The 18,480-nt window shown below is 44.3% G+C and overlaps 1 protein-coding gene across 4 annotated transcripts in view; it reads right to left on the reverse strand.

Moving 5' to 3' along the window:
- ino80 (INO80 complex ATPase subunit) overlaps positions 1-18,480 on the reverse strand; it is a 170,710-nt gene that overhangs the window by 17,213 nt on the left and 135,017 nt on the right. For all 4 annotated transcript variants that reach the window (XM_055641071.1, XM_055641070.1, XM_055641069.1 and 1 more), the window contains exons 28-32: positions 18,296-18,390; positions 14,536-14,608; positions 10,273-10,431; positions 5,004-5,106; positions 406-494 (exon numbers count right to left, since the gene is read on the reverse strand). In XM_055641071.1, coding sequence (XP_055497046.1) covers positions 406-494; positions 5,004-5,106; positions 10,273-10,431; positions 14,536-14,608; positions 18,296-18,390 — 519 coding nt within the window. The remainder of the gene's footprint in view (positions 1-405; positions 495-5,003; positions 5,107-10,272; positions 10,432-14,535; positions 14,609-18,295; positions 18,391-18,480) is intronic.

Below are 18,480 nucleotides of genomic sequence, written 5' to 3' on the forward strand. Positions count from 1 at the left end.
CATCCGGGAGGCGCTACAGGTCTCTCCGTTGCCGAACCAGCAGGTCGAGGAACAGCTTCTTCCCGGCGGCTGTCACTCTACTCAACAACGTACCTCGATGACTGCCAATCACCACCCCCCCCCCCCCCCCCCCCCGGACACTTATTATTATTTATTCAAATCATTTGCTATGTCGCTCTTCCAGGGAGATGCTAAATGCATTTCGTTGTCTCTGTACTGTACACTGACAATGACAATTAAATTGAATCTGAATCTGAAAGACGTGATCAGTTTAAGTTGGCATCATGTTCAGCACATACATTGTGCTTCCTGTGCGGTTCTATGTTCTCACCACCACTAATAAAAACTACACGATTAAGAAAATCTTAAACAGTAAAATGACAAAAGCTAGGAAATTTATTTCACCTTTTCTGCATATTTTTCTCGTTTCCGTTTTCGATCTTTAACTTTATTTGATTCTTCTTGTATCCGCTTTTCTTCTTGCCGTAGACGCACTTCCCAGAAAGATAAACAGAAAAAAAATCAATTCACCAACCAACCCAATACGATCCCCAGCAAACCCAACCTTAGTCAGTGTGACCCAAAGCAGTACATTTTATTGAGTGATGCAGCATGGAAATAGGCCCTTCACCCACTGAGCCCATGCCAACTAGCAGACTCCCATTCACACAAATCCCCTTTTGTTCTTCACATTTATTTTTTTGTTGTTCACCACCTACTGGTTTTAACCCAGACGATACTAGGGCATTTTACATTCTATGTGTGAGAACATAATCTGTTTGGAGCATGATGCAGCTTACTTGCGCAGAAAACAAATATAGGCATAGTCATACAGCACGGAAAGAGGCCCTTCGGCCCAACTCGTTCTCGCCTACCAAGATGCCTCATCTAAGTCGGAAGTCAGTCCTATTTGCCCAGGTTTGGCCCATATCCCCAATCCATGTACCTGTTCAAGTGTCTTTTAAATGCTGTTATAGTATACGTCTCAACTACTTCCTGTGGCAGTTCCTTCCATATACAACCCCCACCCACTCAACCCAGTACATCTTAAGAAAGGTTGTGGGATAGGGTGACCAGTTGTTCCGAATACTGGGATCATTCGATATTTGGAGCCTTTTCCCGACATCTGATCACATTACTGCCGTGAAAAAGCTTTTCACATTTGTAAATGGGTCATGAAGAGCGAATATTTGAGCAGTTCCCAGTACAAAGAGGTGCTTTTGTGTAATGTAATTGCAATCATGCTCCTGGTGCAATGGGGGTGGCATGGACATGCTGAACCACTCCTCTGTTTGAGGTCATGGTCAGGACAGAACAAGGATAGTGTTCCCCAAGTCCTCAACTTTTATCCCACCAGTCTCCACATTCAACTTATCATTCTCCAGCATTTCCGTCACCGACAGTGTGACTCTACCACCAGTCACATCTTCTCTTCCCAGACCTTTCCACTCCCTCCGCAATTACTTGGCTCACTCATTCCTTTGCCCCACAACTGCAGATATAATATTTGTTCCCAAATCTCCTCTCACATCCATCCAGGGACCCCAGCAGGGCTTTCCAGGTGAGACAGAGGTCCACATGCAAGCAATGTCTCCTCGTTGGCAACAATTTTGCCAATCACTTGTACTCGATCTGCCAAGGCATGTTGGATTCTTGGTCCTCCAAAATATTCCAAATGGAATTTAAACTGGAGGTGGTTACTAATAGACAATAGACAATAGGTGCAGGAGTAGGCCATTTGGCCCTTCGAGACAGCACCGCCATTCAATGTGATCATGGCTGATCATCCCCAATCAGTACCCCGTTCCTGCCTTCTCCCTATATCCCCTGACTCCGCTATTTTTAAGAGCCCTATCTAGCTCTCTCTTGAAAGCATCCAGAGAACCGGCCTCCACCGCCCTCTGAGGCAGAGAATTCCACACTCGCCACTCTCTGTGAGAAAAAGTGTTTCCTCGTCTCCGTTCTAAATGGCTTACTCCCGATTCTTAAACTGTGGCCACTGGTTCTAGACTCCCCCAACATCGGGAACATGTTTCCTGCCTCTAGCGGGTCCAAGCCCTTAACAATCTTATATGTTTCAATGAGATCCCCTCTCACCCTCCTAAACTCCATTTTAATTAACTAACCATTTAACTAACCATTGTAATTCTTCTTGCCACAACAACCTTTTTATCGTGGGCCTCCTCCATTGTCAGTGTGAGGCCACACGCAAACTGGACAAACAACACCTCATATTCCACGTGGGTTGCTTACAACCCAACCATGAACATTGAATCGGCCAATTTTAAGCAACAGTCACCTTCCCCATGCCCAAAGATAGACACAAAATGCTGGAATAACAAGCTCGTTTCCCTTTCCCGTGACTTTCAGACTGAAGAAGGCTCTCAACCCGAATGTCACCCATTCCTGCTCTCCAGAGACGCTGCATATCCCGCTGAGTTACTCCAGCATTTTTGTGTCGATCTTTGGTTTAAACCAGCATCTGCAGTTCCTTCCCACACACTTCCCCATGCCCTATCCTGGTGCACATTCATATCTCCCAGTATCCCTCCCCTCCCTTCCACCTATATCCCTCCCCCTGGATTTACATTTCACTCCTCTCTCTTTATTTGTCGTTCTTTTATTGCCTTTGTTACTTACTCCACCCATCTGCCAAAAAAACACCTCTTGTATCCACCTATCACTTGTCAGGCTTTGTCTCGCCCCCCACCTCTTTTCCAGTTTTCTCCCCTCCACTACAATTAGTCTGAATAAGGGTCCCGAGCTGAAACATCGCCTATCTATTCCCTCCACTGATGTTGCCATGATCCGCTGAGTTACTCCAGTGCTTTGAGTTTTGCTGAAAATTCCAGCATCAGCAATTGCCAAGTGAGTGACTTTTCCATTTCACATTTGGCCACCCTACTCTGATGGTTGGAGGCGATTCTCGTTTAATCTGTTTTGTTTCAACATAGTGCTAATAATCCAATTAAAGTAACTGGCTGTGCTACTTCAAAGGCCACAAGTATCAATCACATTGCTGCAGATTGGGAGGACCATGTCAGCAGATGGGGCAAGGATTAAAATGTCATCTTCTAAAGTAGACGGGTTTTAAATCAACCTGATTGTTTTGAGGTCATCGTGTTGCATCTGTACAAAACATTGGCTAGATTACATTTAGTCACATATACAGTTCTGGAAACCACACCATGGGATGGATGTGGCAACAAAGCACAGCGCAGATGGGATTTATCCAAATGTTGTCTCGAAAATCTAACTAATAGTTAGTGATGCCTGTGATAAGGCCGAATTAAGTTAAAAATATAAGAAGATATTAAATTGGTTCCTGGGCTAGCTTACAGCTTATATTTAGTCTCAAATTAGGCTTGCCTCGGGTTGCGGTGTGTGAGATAATGAATACTATAACATTTGTCTCCCAAGTGATGAGAGAGGAAGCAGAGAAGAAGCTAGATTGATCTCTTTGATGTAAAATGCCTTGCACCAAGTGTCTGACGTTTATGAGAGAGGAAGTGACAGAGAGGAAACTAGATTCAAGGGGCAATACCAAATGGCCAATGCTTTTAATATATCTTGTACCGTGACAAAATTGCATTGATGTGATGCATTCTGTAGAAACCTTTATTTTCCTGTACCTCTGACCATGACTAATGTCTGTGGAATGTGCTAAGGTGACAAAAAACACTATATAATTCTGTTGTTCAGGGAAGTGGACTGGGGACAGTGAAGTGTCTATGTTGGTCACTTGACTAGAGTTCTTCCTCCCTTCCATCGGCCGATAATAAGTAAAGTTTTGAACTGGTCTACCAAACAGTTTGTGTTGTCTGTTTATTAAGAAGCGAACCGGTTTAGTTGCTAAAAAAAGTAACTTTTTAACCTGCTATTCCGGTTCCTGCTCACTCTCCCGTCAGAACTGTTTCTGTGCTCCTCTCCATACACTGCCTTTGGTCATTTTACTTATGAACAGTTCAGGTTACAAACAGTTCTCAGGAACAGAACATAACCAGGAGACTTCACGTTTAAGGAGGCTGGAACACAGAAGGCTAATAGAACGTTATGAAATAGGGAGGGGTATGGATAGGTTTTTTTCCAGGGCAGGGAAGTCCAGAATTAGAAGGCACGCATTTAAGGTGAAAAACGTGGTGATCTGAGGGGTAGGTTTTTACACAGAGGGCAGTGCTCAATTTGGTGAGGCGGGCGGTTGGTGCGTGGTGATAGAATCTGGTTTGATCAGAAGGAGAAAGAAAGGAACACGAGGAGTACGGGCAACCCAATACTGGAAAACTCAATGTTCGCACCAGGTGGAATATCTAGTTTGTGTTTAGCAGTACTATGGCAGTGGAGAAGGTACAGGCTGATTGGAGCGGGAATGGGAAAGAGAATTGAAATGGCATGCAACTGGGAGGTGAAGGTATGCATTGTGAACAGAGTACAGGCGCTTGACAAAGTGGTTGTCCAGTCCATGCTTGCTCTTGCTATTATCAAGGAAGCCACATCCCAACCACCGATTGGAGGAGGTGCAAGTGAATCTATGTATTATTGCCTGAATGTGAGATAGCATAAGCATACCTCTCTACTTAGATTTGCGGCCTATAATCAAACAACCTACAAGTACTAATTTCCAAGATAGACACAAAGTGCTGGAGTAACTCAGTGGGTCAGGTAGCATCTCTGGAGAAAAAGGATGGGTGAGGTTTCAGATGGGGACCCTTCTTCAGACCACCCGAAGCCTCACCCATCCTTTTTCTCCAGAGATGCTGCCTGACCCACTGAGTTATTCCAGCACTTTGTGTCCATCTTCAGTTTAAACCAGCGTTTGCTGTTCCTTTCTACACGTACTAATTTCCAAGGCTTAAACCGGAATGGTTATGTGGATGGAATACAAGAAGGCGGCGAGTAAACCTGGGACATAATGATAACAAACAGCAGGGCCACCTGGAGAGGAGACACACCCAACTGGGAAGGAAAAAAAGAGACATTATTTGAACCAGCGGGACTGTTCTTACATTTCTTCTCCAACTCCTCGTCATCCAGCAACAAACTGACCACCTCCTTTGGCTTGAGTGTGTCAGGTTTGAAGTTCCCTCCAGAAATGACCATCCGCTGAATCTATTTGCAGGTAAAATATTAAAATTATTACAGATCAAGGCAGTTTTTTTTATGGGCTGATGGGAACCCTGCGGATCCAAATTCTATCATAATTACACAACAGCATCCTCAATAATATTCTCAAGAATACACACATCCCAGTTTGAAGTGAGCCTTATCAATGAAATATGCACAAGAGAGGAATTAGGATACACTATGACATAAATGGGCTATCAATTCTCATATGGTAACAAGAACCAGAACAAGGGGTCGCAGTTTAAGGATAAGGAGGAAATCTTTTAGGACCGAGATGAGGAAAACATTTTTCACACAGAGAGTGGTGAATCTCTGGAATTCTGCACCTGGTCTGCACCTGGACTGGAATGGAACCAATGTCCTTGGGGGGGTGTTTGCTACTGCTGTCGGGGAGGATTTAAACTAATGTGGCAGGGGGATGGGTACAAGAGCAGAGGGGCAGGGGGGTGTAAAATGAAGGTAGAAGCAATAGGTAGCAAGGTGAAAAGTAAAAGTGGCAGGCAGACAAAACCAGGGCAAAAATCAAAAAGGGCCACTTTTCAACATAATTGTATAAGGGGTAAGAGCGTTGTAAAAACAAGCCTGAAGGCTTTGTGTCTCAATGCAAGGAGTATTCGTAATAAGGTGGATGAGTTGAACGTGCAGATAGCCATTAATGATTATGATATAGTTGGGATCACGGAGACATGGCTCCAGGGTGACCAAGGCTGGGAGCTGAACATCCCGGGATATTCAATATTCACGAGGGATAGAGAGAAAGGAAAAGGAGGTGGGGTAGTGTTGCTGGTTAGAGAGGAGATTAACGCAATGGAAAGGAAGGACATTAGTTTGGAGGATGTGGAATCGGTATGGGTAGAGCTGCGAAACAATAAGGGGCAGAAAACGCTGGTGGGTGTTGTGTACAGGCCACCTAACAGTAGTAGTGAAGTTGGGGATGGCATCAAACAGGAAATTAGAAATGCTTGCGACAAAGGCAAAGCAGTTATAATGGGTGACTTCAATCTACATATAGATTGGGTGAATCAAACTGGCAGGGGTGCTGAGGAAGAGGATTTCTTGGAATGTATACGGGATAGTTATCTAAACCAACATGTAGAGGAACCAACGAGAGAGCTGGCTATTTTAGACTGGGTATTGAGTAATGAGGAAGGGTTAGTTAGTAGTCTTGTTGTGCATGGCCCCTTGGGCAAGAGTGACCATAATATGGTTGAGTTCTTCATTAGGATGGAGAGTGACATTGTTAATTCAGAAACAATGGTTTTGAACTTAAAGAAAGGTAACTTTGAGGGTATGAGACGTGAATTGGCCAAGATTGACTGGCAATTAATTCTAAAAGGGTTGACGGTGGATATGCAATGGAAGGCATTTAAAGACTGCATGGATGAACTACAAAAATTGTTCATCCCAGTTTGGCAAAAGAATAAATCAGGGAAGGTAGTGCATCCATGGATAACAAGGGAAATCAGGGATAGTATCAAAGCAAAGGATGATGCGTACAAACTAGCCAGAAAAAGCAGCATACCGGAGGACTGGGAGAAATTCAGAGACCAGCAGAGGAGGACGAAGGGCTTAATTAGAAAAGGAAAAATGGATTATGAAAGAAAACTGGCAGTGAACATAAAATCTGACTGCAAAAGTTTTTATAGATATGTGAAAAGAAAGAGATTAGTTAAAACAAATGTAGGTCCCTTGCAGTCAGAAACAGGTGAGTTCATCATGGGGAACCAGGATATGGCGGACCAATTGAATAACTACTTTGGTTCCGTCTTCACTAAGGAAGACATAAATGATCTGCCGGAAATAGCAGGGGCCCGCGGGTCAAAGGAGGTGGAGGAATTGAGTGAAATCCAGGTTAGTCGGGAAGTGGTGTTGGGTAAATTGAATGGATTAAAGGCCGATAAATCCCCAGGGCCAGATAGGCTGCATCCCAGAGTACTTAAGGAAGTAGCTCCAGAAATAGTGGATGCATTAGTAATAATCTTTCAAAACTCCTTAGATTCTGGAGTAGTTCCAGAGGATTGGCGGGTAGCAAACGTAACCCCACTTTTTAAGAAGGGAGGGAGAGAGAAAACGGGGGATTACAGACCAGTTAGCCTAACATCGGTAGTGGGGAAACTGCTAGAGTCAGTTATTAAAGATGGGATAGCAGCACATTTAGAAAGTGGTGAAATCATTGGACAAAGTCAGCATGGATTTACGAAAGGTAAATCATGTCTGACGAATCTTATAGAATTTTTCGAGGATGTAACTAGTAGCGTGGATAGGGGAGAACCAGTGGATGTGGTGTATCTGGACTTCCAGAAGGCTTTCGACAAGGTCCCACATAAGAGATTAGTATACAAACTTAAAGCACATGGCATTGGGGGTTCAGTATTGATGTGGATAGAGAACTGGCTGGCAAACAGGAAGCAAAGAGTAGGAGTAAACGGGTCCTTTTCACAATGGCAGGCAGTGACTAGTGGGGTACCGCAAGGCTCAGTACTGGGACCCCAGCTATTTACAATATATATTAATGATCTGGATGAGGGAATTGAAGGCAATATCTCCAAGTTTGCGGATGACACTAAGCTGGGGGGCAGTGTTAGGTGTGAGGAGGATGCTAGGAGACTGCAAGGTGACTTGGATAGGCTGGGTGAGTGGGCAAATGTTTGGCAGATGCAGTTTAATGTGGATAAATGTGAGGTTATCCATTTTGGTGGCAAAAACGGGAAAGCAGATTATTATCTAAACGGTGGCCGATTGGGAAAGGGGGAGATGCAGCGAAACCTGGGTGTCATGGTACACCAGTCATTGAAGGTAGGCATGCAGGTGCAGCAGGCAGTAAAGAAAGCGAATGGCATGTTGGCTTTCATAGCAAGAGGATTTGAGTATAGGAGCAGGGAGGTTCTACTGCAGTTGTATAGGGTCTTGGTGAGACCACACCTGGAGTATTGCGTGCAGTTTTGGTCTCCAAATCTGAGGAAGGACATTATTGCCATAGAGGGAGTGCAGAGAAGGTTCACCAGACTGATTCCTGGGATGTCAGGACTGTCTTATGAAGAAAGACTGGATAGACTTGGTTTATACTCTCTAGAGTTTAGGAGATTGAGAGGGGATCTTATAGAAACTTACAAAATTCTTAAGGGGTTGGACAGGCTAGATGCAGGAAGATTGTTTCCGATGTTGGGGAAGTCCAGGACAAGGGGTCACAGCTTAAGGATAAGGGGGAAATCCTTTAAAACCGAGATGAGGAGAACTTTTTTCACACAGAGAGTGGTGAATCTCTGGAACTCTCTGCCACAGAGGGTAGTTGAGGCCAGTTCATTGGCTATATTTAAGAGGGAGTTAGATGTGGCCCTTGTGGCCAAGGGGATCAGAGGGTATGGAGAAAAGGCAGGTACGGGATACTGAGTTGGATGATCAGCCATGATCATATTAAATGGCGGTGCAGGCTCGAAGGGCCGAATGGCCTACTCCTGCACCTAATTTCTATGTTTCTATGTTTCTAATTCTCTGCCACAGAAGGTAGTTGAGGCCAGTTCATTGGCTATATTTAAGAGGGAGTTAGATGTGGCCCTTGTGGCTAAAGGGATCAGGGGGTATGGAGAGAAGGTAGGTACAGGATACTGAGTTGGATGATCAGCCATGATCATATTGAATGGCAGTGCAGGCTCGAAGGGCCGAATGGCCTACTCCTGCACCTATTTTCTATGTTTCTAACTATGTTTGGATACAACTGTGCAACTGATATGTGTGTTTACATATCCCCCAAAACACTTTGGATTCATTCGTAGAGGATGAAAGGAACAGTGGTTGATTTAGTAAAGCAATTTTTTTCTTCTTGTGGGAATCAGTAAAGCATTTTACATGCTAATTTAACACAACATGTTACTGTAGACTTACCAAGTCTGTGGAGAACACTGGGTTGTCAGTTTCAATTAGAAACTACAGGCCAGCTAAGGAAGAATTACTGACATTGGGTGCTAATAAAGACCCATATGGTAAGAGCTACCAAGAGTAGGATGATCCAAGATCTGTGCAGAATGAGCTCATGTCAAAGACAGTATTGCAATTAGTTTCAGCACCTCTGCATTAGCCAGGGAAAATGCAGAAAACTCTGGTAATCCACATTTATCAGGAGTGAGGTGAAAAGGAATCACTTCTCCTTCAATACTTTGTCAGTATTCATCCTTTCCATAAATATAATGTCAAATTTCAACTCCACTAAAAATTGTTTTTTGGGATCTGGTTAGTGCAGAGCCAGTCATATTAATTGGTCCACGACAGTGGGCTACACTTGCATCTGACCCTGTCAACAAACACAGGACACCTCCAAATCTCTGGACATACTCATATTAGACACTAGGACTATGATATGGTGTACAATTTTAAAGTAAATATGAACCAACCTCATGATGCTTTTGTACTTGTGCCCACCTAATCACAATCATTTGACTAAGAATATTAAACACAACATTTCCAGCTTTGATGGTGTCACAGATACAAGCGGTCGGCAAACAGGGTTCAAAGATACAGCCAAGTTGTGTGACAGTGACAGCATGGCCATACAACGTGGAAGAAAGTCAATTTGTCCACTTTGGTAGGAAAAAAAACTATTAGGTAATTCTCAAGTGGTAAAGCTGGGAGATGTTCATGTTCAAAGGGACACATCCTTGCACAAAGTCATGAAACGATAACATGCCGATGCAACAGGCAATTGGGAAGGTGATTGGTATGTTGGCCTTCATCACAATAGGATGAGCAAGGACAGCTACTGACAACTATACAGGGTTGTAGACTATCGTGTGCAAATCTGAACACTTTCCCAAGGAAGGACATATTTGCTATAGAGGGATTGCAGTGACTGGTTCTTGAATTGCACAAATCTCCAGTAAGGAGACAATGAGGATAGGATTCTATTCATTAGAAACACACAAAATTCAAAGAGGGCTTAACAAGGTAAATGTGGGTTCAATATTTCCCTGGTTGAGGAATCTAGACTCAGATTTAAGTGTCTTAGAACCATTTTGGAACCGTGGAGAATATCTTGAAAATATCTAAATTTTATTGCCACTTCATACTTTGAGAACAGAGGTGTTCCCAGAACTTCACCAGTACTTAACTCAAGTTAATTATTAAATGTGCTCTGTGCATACTAGGTTGACATTGTACCTCACTCTTTTCCTTGGCACGCTGCAAGATTCGCTCCTCGATCGTTCCCTTGCAGATGAGTCGATACACGGTTACTTGCTTTGTCTGACCCAGCCTGTGAGCTCGATCCATGGCCTGCTGATCCACTGTTGGATTCCAATCATTGTCATAAAATATAACCTGAAATGGAAGACAACTTTACGAGAGAGGTCGACTAAAAGTACTATATGATCATGCGGTCGTGTTCTGTTTCCCATCCACCCAGACTTGGGGACCACCGATTCAACAATAATTTTGAAACTATTGTGTCCATTAGAAAGCTGCCCAACATCATGGAACATTTAGAGTAATGTTTGCACTAATCAAATATATCTGATTAAGGCTGATTAGGAATACACTTTACAGGGGAGATCGTGTCTTATAATTTGATTGAGGACACCTGTGAATGTGGAGAAGAGGACCATACAATGCAGCACTGCCTTGTCTGCCCCCTACTACCCAACCAGTGCAGCCCAAAGGATCTTGCAGTGTTCAATAAAAACGCAAAGGACTGTGTAAAGCAGTGGTTCCCAACCTTTTTTTGGCCATGCCCCACCTAATCACCTCTAAAATCCTGATGCCCCCCCCCCCCCCATGTGGTGATATATAATTCTTATCATTTCAATACCTTGGTTTAAACAAGCTTCAAAAGAACATGGTTCAATAAATAAGGTTCTCCCATGGCCTCGCACGCTTCGTGCGATGTGCATGAAGAGCGATGGCGCGGTAATTATGTAATAACTACACAATAAAGACCTTTTTTACCCCAAAAAAATGTGCTCAAAATAACATCTGAAACATAAACTACATATGTTTACCTGATGGAAAATCCAAAAAAATAAAAATCGAAAATTTGGACCCAGACCTCCTCAGTTGCATTCAATTGCCCCCCTTAAAAATCAAATTGCCCCCCTGTGGGGCGTACGCCCCACGTTGGGAACCACTGGTGTAAAGGAATGGGAAACTGTCATATAACCAACCAGCTTCAAAGACACGAAAAGAAGAAGGATTGAGGATTTTTTGAAGACATTACCAAAAAAGTTGACAATGGCAAGGCTTTAGACATTATTGATCAGGTTCTGTATGGTACGCTGCTCTGTAAATTTCACTATACCAATTGGTGTATGTGACAATAAATGAACTTATGAACTTATGTATGGTAGGCTAGGAGAACTAGCTCGTTGGACACCAAATTGGCTTCATGGCAGGAAGCAGGGGGTTGGTGGTGGATTGGTGGCGGTGGTGTATTTTGTACTGGAGGCCTGCGAGAAGTTGTGTGCCTCAGGAATCGGTGTTGGGCCCATTATTGTTTGTGATTTAGATCTGTGATTTGGATGAATCGGAGGCATGATTAGTAAGTTTGCAGATGACATTAAAGTGGTTGGTTTGAAATGTTGTGAAGCTGGTTATCAAAAATTACAGCAGGCTCTTGATCAGCTGGGCAAGTGGGCTGAGCAATGGGTAATGGAGTTTGTCAGATACGTGCAACGTGTTGCATTTGGAAAGACAATCCAGGGCAGGTCCTTCACAGTGAATGGTAAGGCCCTGGGGAGCATTGCAGAGTAGAGGGATCTTGGAATACATCTTTCCCTGAAACTGACTTCACAGGTAGATAGGGTGGTAAAAAAATATCTTTTATTTAAATAAAAGTCATTATATTGTGGTTAACTTATGCTTACATCAACGAGATTGATCCCTGGGATGGCGGGACTGTCATATGAGGAAAGATTGAAAAGACTAGGCTTGTACTCACTGGAGTTTAGAAGGATGAGGGGGATCTTATAGAAACATATAAAATTATAAAAGGACTGGACAAGCTAGATGCAGGAAAAATGTTCCCAATGTTGGGCGAGTCCAAAACCAGGGGCCACAGTCTTAGAATAAAGTGGAGACCATTTAAGACTGAGGTGAAAAAAAAACGTTTTCACCCAGAGAGTTGTGCATTTATGGAATTCCCTGCCACAGAGGGCAGTGGAGGCCAAGTGGCTGGATGGATTTAAGAGAGAGTTAGATAGAGCTCTAGGGGGCTAGTGGAGTCAAGGGATATGGGGAGAAGGCAGGCACGGGTTATTGATAGGGGACGATCAGCCATGATCACAATGAATGGCGGTGCTGGCTCGAAGGGCCGAATGGCCTCCTCCTGCACCTATTGTCTATGTTTCTATCATTACGCATTTTAAACGCTTAGTTGCTGTGAAGGGATTTAAAAAGTGATTTTGTAAATAATGAATCTTCTTTCACTGTGTAAGATTAATTGTACACTAAATGTTGGTATAGTTCAATCTAATGATTATTGATGTAAGAGATAGAGAAGTTGGGAAGTTATATTACAGCTGTATAAGATGTCGGTGAGGCTACATTGTGTTCAGTTGTGGTCACCCTGCTACAGGAAGGATGTCATTATACTGAAAAGAGTGCAGAGATATACAAGGTAATTCTAGACCAACGAATGCCTTATCTACACCAATATTCCATCCTGGAAAGTTTCCAATCAGGTTTCAGGGCCCACAACAGCACAGTCTGCCTTGTTGAAGGTACACAATGACCTCCTTCTCGTCATCGACTCCAGCGACTGTGCAATCCTGCCTCTGCTCAACCTCAGCGCAGCGTTTGATACAGTGGACCACACCATCCTAATTGACCGCCTCCGGTACGGGGTTGGTGTTGATGGCACTGCCCTGAGCTGGTTGGTTTCCTAACCTAAAAAACAGTAGTTTCTCTACCAACATAGACAACTATTTCTCTTCCCCAGCTAGTCTTTTCTGCGGGGTTCCACAAGGCTCCATCCTAGGACCCATTCTCTTCTCTCTCTACATGCTCCCCCTCGGCCAAGTCATTCAAAGGCACGGCATTTCTTTCCACTGCTATGCAGATGATACACAGTTCTATCTCCCCCTGAAACCCAACAACCGGTCTAATTTAACCAGCCTCATGCACTGCCTCGATGATTTAAAATGTTGGAAGGCTCAGAACTTCCTCCAACTTAACGAGAGCAAGTCTGAGGTCATCCTACTCGGCCCCTCCGACCCTATCAAAACTATAACAGGCATCCTTGGAAGCCTAACCTCCTTAGTCAAATGATATTTGACTCTGCATTAAAGTTTGACAAGCAAGTCAACTCTGTGGTAAAAGCTGGTTTCTTCCAGCTTCGTACAATAGCTAAAATCAAATCATTCCTCCAATTCGACGACCTTGAAAAAATCATCCACGCATTCATCTCCTCTCGCCTTGACTACTGCAACTCCCTATACAGTGGCATCAGCCAATCATCCCTGTCCCGTCTGCAATTGGTCCAAAACGCCACAGCAAGACTTCTGACGGGTACCCGTAAAAGGGAGCACATCACCCCTGATTCTGGTTTCTCGTCACCGGCTCCCAGTACGGTATAAATTTACAAAGCCCTTAACGGGCTTGCCCCATCCCATATCAAAAATCCTCTAACCCACTATTCTGCCTCCAGGTCCCTCAGGTCAGCCGACTTGGGGCTACTGACTATCCCGCGGTCTAGGTTTAAGCACCGGGGTGACTGTGCTTTTGCGGTTGCAGCACCTAGACTGTGGAACAGCATCCCTCTTCTCATTAGAACTGCACCCATCATCGACTCCTTTAAGTCACAGCTCAAAACCTATTTCTACATCCAAGCGTTATTGAGTCCCGCTGAGGGGCGCTGTAAACAGTTTATGTATGTATCATTAGGTCTGTCTACCATTGTATGTATCAAATTTAGTACCTGCACTGATGTGAAGCACTTTGGTCAACGTGAGTTGTTTTTAAACATGCTATACAAATACATTTATTATTATTATATTGCAAGGACTTGAAGGGCGGAGCTTTAGGGAGAAGTTGAGCAGCTTAGAACTTTATTCCTTGGAGCACAGGAAGCTGAGGGGTGATCTTTGAGGTGTATAAATGCATGAGAGGAGTAGAAAGTGTGAATGCACTGAGTCTTTACCCAGGGTAGGGTAATTAAAAACCAGAGGACGTAGGTTTAAGGTGAGAGGGGCAAGATTTAATAAGATCCTGAGGGGCAATTAATTCCTCACCAAGGGTGGCGGGTATATGGAAAGAGCAGTTACAATAACAGTATTTAAAAGATGCGGACAAGTACATGGATAGGAAAGGTTGAGGGAAATCTGGGACGGGATGGGCAAGTTGGGCCAAAGGGCCATTTTCAGTTTATCACATCATATCTCAACATCCTCTTTTCCAATGGAGATAAAACATTTAAAACTTTAAATCCCTCACCGTATCAGCAGCTGTTAAATTGATGCCAAGGCCACCAGCTCTGGTGCTGAGAAGGAAGACAAAGATATCCGTTCTGTTGGGAGACAAATAATAAGCTGTACATAAAATACGGAAAGGGCTGAGTTCTGCTGAGAAACATCTGTTAGATGCATAGTTCGATCCAGGAATTATATTTATTTTTCACACATTTCAGCCCAGATGCTGAGGAAACACCATTTCAATTGGCTTCACGATGTGCTCTAAATATACCATCACAAGCAATTCTGCGAGTCATACAGCACCGAGTTCAATTGTTAAGAACATCCAGCAAAATGCTAGACTCAGTGGCAAGAATGGAATGGTTGGAGGGGAGGTAGTTGAAGGGGATTAATAAAACAAATGTATTACAGGCAATCCCATAAGGGACAACTCCCTGGCATTAATTAAATAACTTTGCAGACTGTTGTGAATCATAATTATATTTAGAAGTATAATTAGTGACACCGGCCCTTTGATATTAAAATATGCAATAATCCAGTAACATGTTTATAATACCCCATGCATTTCTGCCAGCATCACGTCAATGTTAGTGATCCCATTATTACCAGATTGACATGAAGTCCAGAATACTCGTGAAATGCCAAGCATCATTAGATAAGTGTGCATATATTGACAACACCACCATTTAGTGCCAACAGTGGTATGAACAAGCATATTTTCTCATTTCACAATGCTTGATACATTCCTGTTATGCTTTGTGTTCTAATAATTAGTACTTTAACCAATTTTTAAAATGATACCCCCCTCACACCATAAGTTAACCAGTTTCTTCGATCCTAACACATGTTCCCTGGACTCCACTGCACTGGATGCAAACATAACCATCTTTTTATAGCATCAGGTAGCACAGCGAAGACAACAATACAAGAAACAAGAGCAGTCTGGGCTCTTGAATCTGTTCTGCCATTCATGAAGATCAGAGCAGACTTAAAGTTGAACTTCCATACCACTTTCTTGACTTATTCACATAACTCTCTGCTTCCTTATGATCCAAGAATTTATCTTTCTTAGTGTTGAATATACCTCACGATGTCATATAAACCACAATACCAACCTTGGTATAAACATAGAAAATAGGTGCAGGAGGAGGCCATTCGGCCCTTCGAGCCAACACCGCCATTCATTGTGATCATGGTTGATCGTCCCCAATCAATAACCCGTGCCTGCCTTCTCCCCATATCCCTTGATTCCACTAGCCCCTAGAGCTCTATCTAACCCTCTCTTAAATCCATCCAGTGATTTGGCCTCCACTGCCCTCTGTGGCAGGGAATTCCACAAATTCACACCTCTCTGGGTGAAAAAGTTGTTTCTCACCTCAGTCTTAAATGGCCTCCCCTTTGTTCTAAGACTGTGGCCCCTGGTTCTGGACTCGCCCAACATTGGGAACATTTTTCCTGCATCTAGCTTGTCCAGTCCTTTTATAATTGTATTTGTTTCTATAAGAATACCCCTCATCCTTCTAAACTCCAGTGAATACTGTCATCTCCATCACAGGGGACAGACTTCTGACCGACATACACTACAAACCAACTGACTCACATGGCTATCCGGACTACACGTCTTCCCACCCTGCCCCCTGTAAAGACTCCATCCTCTACTCCCAATTCCTATGCCTACGCCACATCTGTTCCCAGGATGAGACGTTCCACACCAGGGCATCGGAAATGTCCTCGTTCTTCAGGGAACGGGGATTCCCCTCCGCCACCATAGATGAAGCTCACAACAGGGTCTCATCCATACCCCGCAACACTGCTCTCTCTCCTCATCCCCGCACTCGCAACAAGGGCAGAGTCCCCCTAGTCCTCACCTTTCACCCCACCAGCCGGCAAATACAACAAATAATCCTCCGCCATTTCCGCCACCTCCAACGTGACCCCACCACTTGCCACATCTTCCCATCTCCCCCTATGTCTACCTTCCGCAAAGACCGCTCCCTCCGCAACTCCCTTGTCAATTCTTCCCTTCCCTCCCGTACCACCCCCTCCCCAGGCACTTTCCGTTGCAACCGCAAGAAATGCAACACCTGTCCCTTCACCTCCCCCCTCGACTCCATTTCAAGGACCCAAGCAGTCGTTCCAGGTGCGACAAAGGTTCACCTGTATCTCCTCCAACCTCATCTACTGCATCCGCTGCTCTAGATGTCAGCTGATTTACATCGGGGAGACTAAGCGGAGGTTGGGCGATCGTTTCGCCGAACACCTCCGCTCACTCCGCAATAACCTACCTGAACTCCCTGTGGCTCAGCACTTAAACTCCCCCTCCCATTCCCAATCCGACCTCTCGGTCCTGGGTCTCCTCCATTGCCAGAGTGAGCAACACCGGAAATTGGAGGAACAGCACCTCGTATTCCGCCTGGGTTGCTTGCGTCCGGATGGCATGAACGTTGAATTCTCCCAATTTTGCTAGCCCTTGCTGTCTCCTCCCCTTCCTTAACCCTCGAGCTGCCTCCTCCCATCCCCCCCGCCCTCGGGCTCCTCCTCCTCCCTTTTTTCCTTCCTTCTCCCCCCCCACCCCCCACCAGTCTGAAGAAGGGTTTTGGCCCGAAACGTCGCCTTCATCCTTCGCTCCATAGATGCTGCTGCACCTGCTGAGTTTCTCAAGCATTTTTGTGTACCTCCAGTAAATACAAGCCTAGTCGTTTCAATCTTTCCTCATATGGCAGTCCCACCATCCCAGGGATCAATCTCGTGAACCTACGCTGCACTGCCTCAATCACAAGGATGTCCTTCTGCATCTGCAGTTCTTTGTTTATACACTATATTATATCCACAGGTGGGGGGGGGGGGGGGGGGAAACAATTAAAAATCAAGTTGCCAGAGGCCCCTCTTAAATCTTTCCCCTCTCACCTTCCACTCTTTAAGAATCCTTTAGCCTTGGGAAAAGACTGAGCGTTGACTTCATCCATGCATCTCATGATCGTTGACACCTCAATAAGATCATTCATCATCCCTTGCAATCATAATGCAGCTTTATAGAACTTTGGTTGGGACACATGTGGAGCATTGTGTGTAGTTCTGCTCACCCCATTACAGGAAGGATGGGGAGGCTTTGGAAAGGGTGCAGAGAAGGTTTACTAGAATGATGCCTGGATTAGTTACTGGGAGAGATTGGACAAACTTGAATTATTATATCTGGAATGCCAGAGGTTGCAAGGAGACTTGATGGAGGTATTTAAAATTAGTTTAGTTTAGAGATCCAGCGTGGAAACAGGCCCTTTTGGCCCACCAAATCCATGCTGACCATGCCGCACACTAACTCACAGAAGCCAATTAACCTACAAACCTGCACGCTTTGGGAAAGTTGGAGGAAATCGGTGCACCTGGAGAAAACCCACGTGATCACAGGGAGAATGTACAAACACTGTACAGACAGCGCTCATAGTCAGGAGCAAACCCGGGTCTCTGGCGCTGTAAGGCAGCAAATGCACTGCATCACTGTGCCACCCTAAGGCCCTGTTTCCACGCTGGATCTCTAAACTAAACAAATATAGAATCTGGCTCAACAACCTGCTTTGTCAATTTGTTCCATACGCCCACCACAATAATAAGACCTCATACTGAAGTGATTAACAAATTGATATGTGAAAAAATGATCCCATACAGAATGTCATGTCAATCGTGGCCCTATCGTTTTAATGTGCAGATTAAATAAATAAGGATTATACATGTTGCACCCAGTTTCTCCCAGATGAGCAGCACTCTGCAGCCTGCGAATCACATACCTAGTCTGAAAGTCTGCCACCATATCCCGCCTCTCAGAGATTTTTGAAGAGCCATCCAGTCTCATGTAAGTATGTTGTCTGAACACCATGTACTCCTGCAAGAACAAATTGGAAAGGGAATTTATAATAAAGTACATTCAGAATACAAAATCTTTGATAGTCAGAAGGCAAACTGAGAGCAAGAA

The sequence above is a fragment of the Leucoraja erinacea genome, chromosome 9 (genome assembly GCF_028641065.1).
Source record: "Leucoraja erinacea ecotype New England chromosome 9, Leri_hhj_1, whole genome shotgun sequence".
In the NCBI taxonomy this organism is placed as follows: domain Eukaryota; kingdom Metazoa; phylum Chordata; class Chondrichthyes; order Rajiformes; family Rajidae; genus Leucoraja; species Leucoraja erinaceus.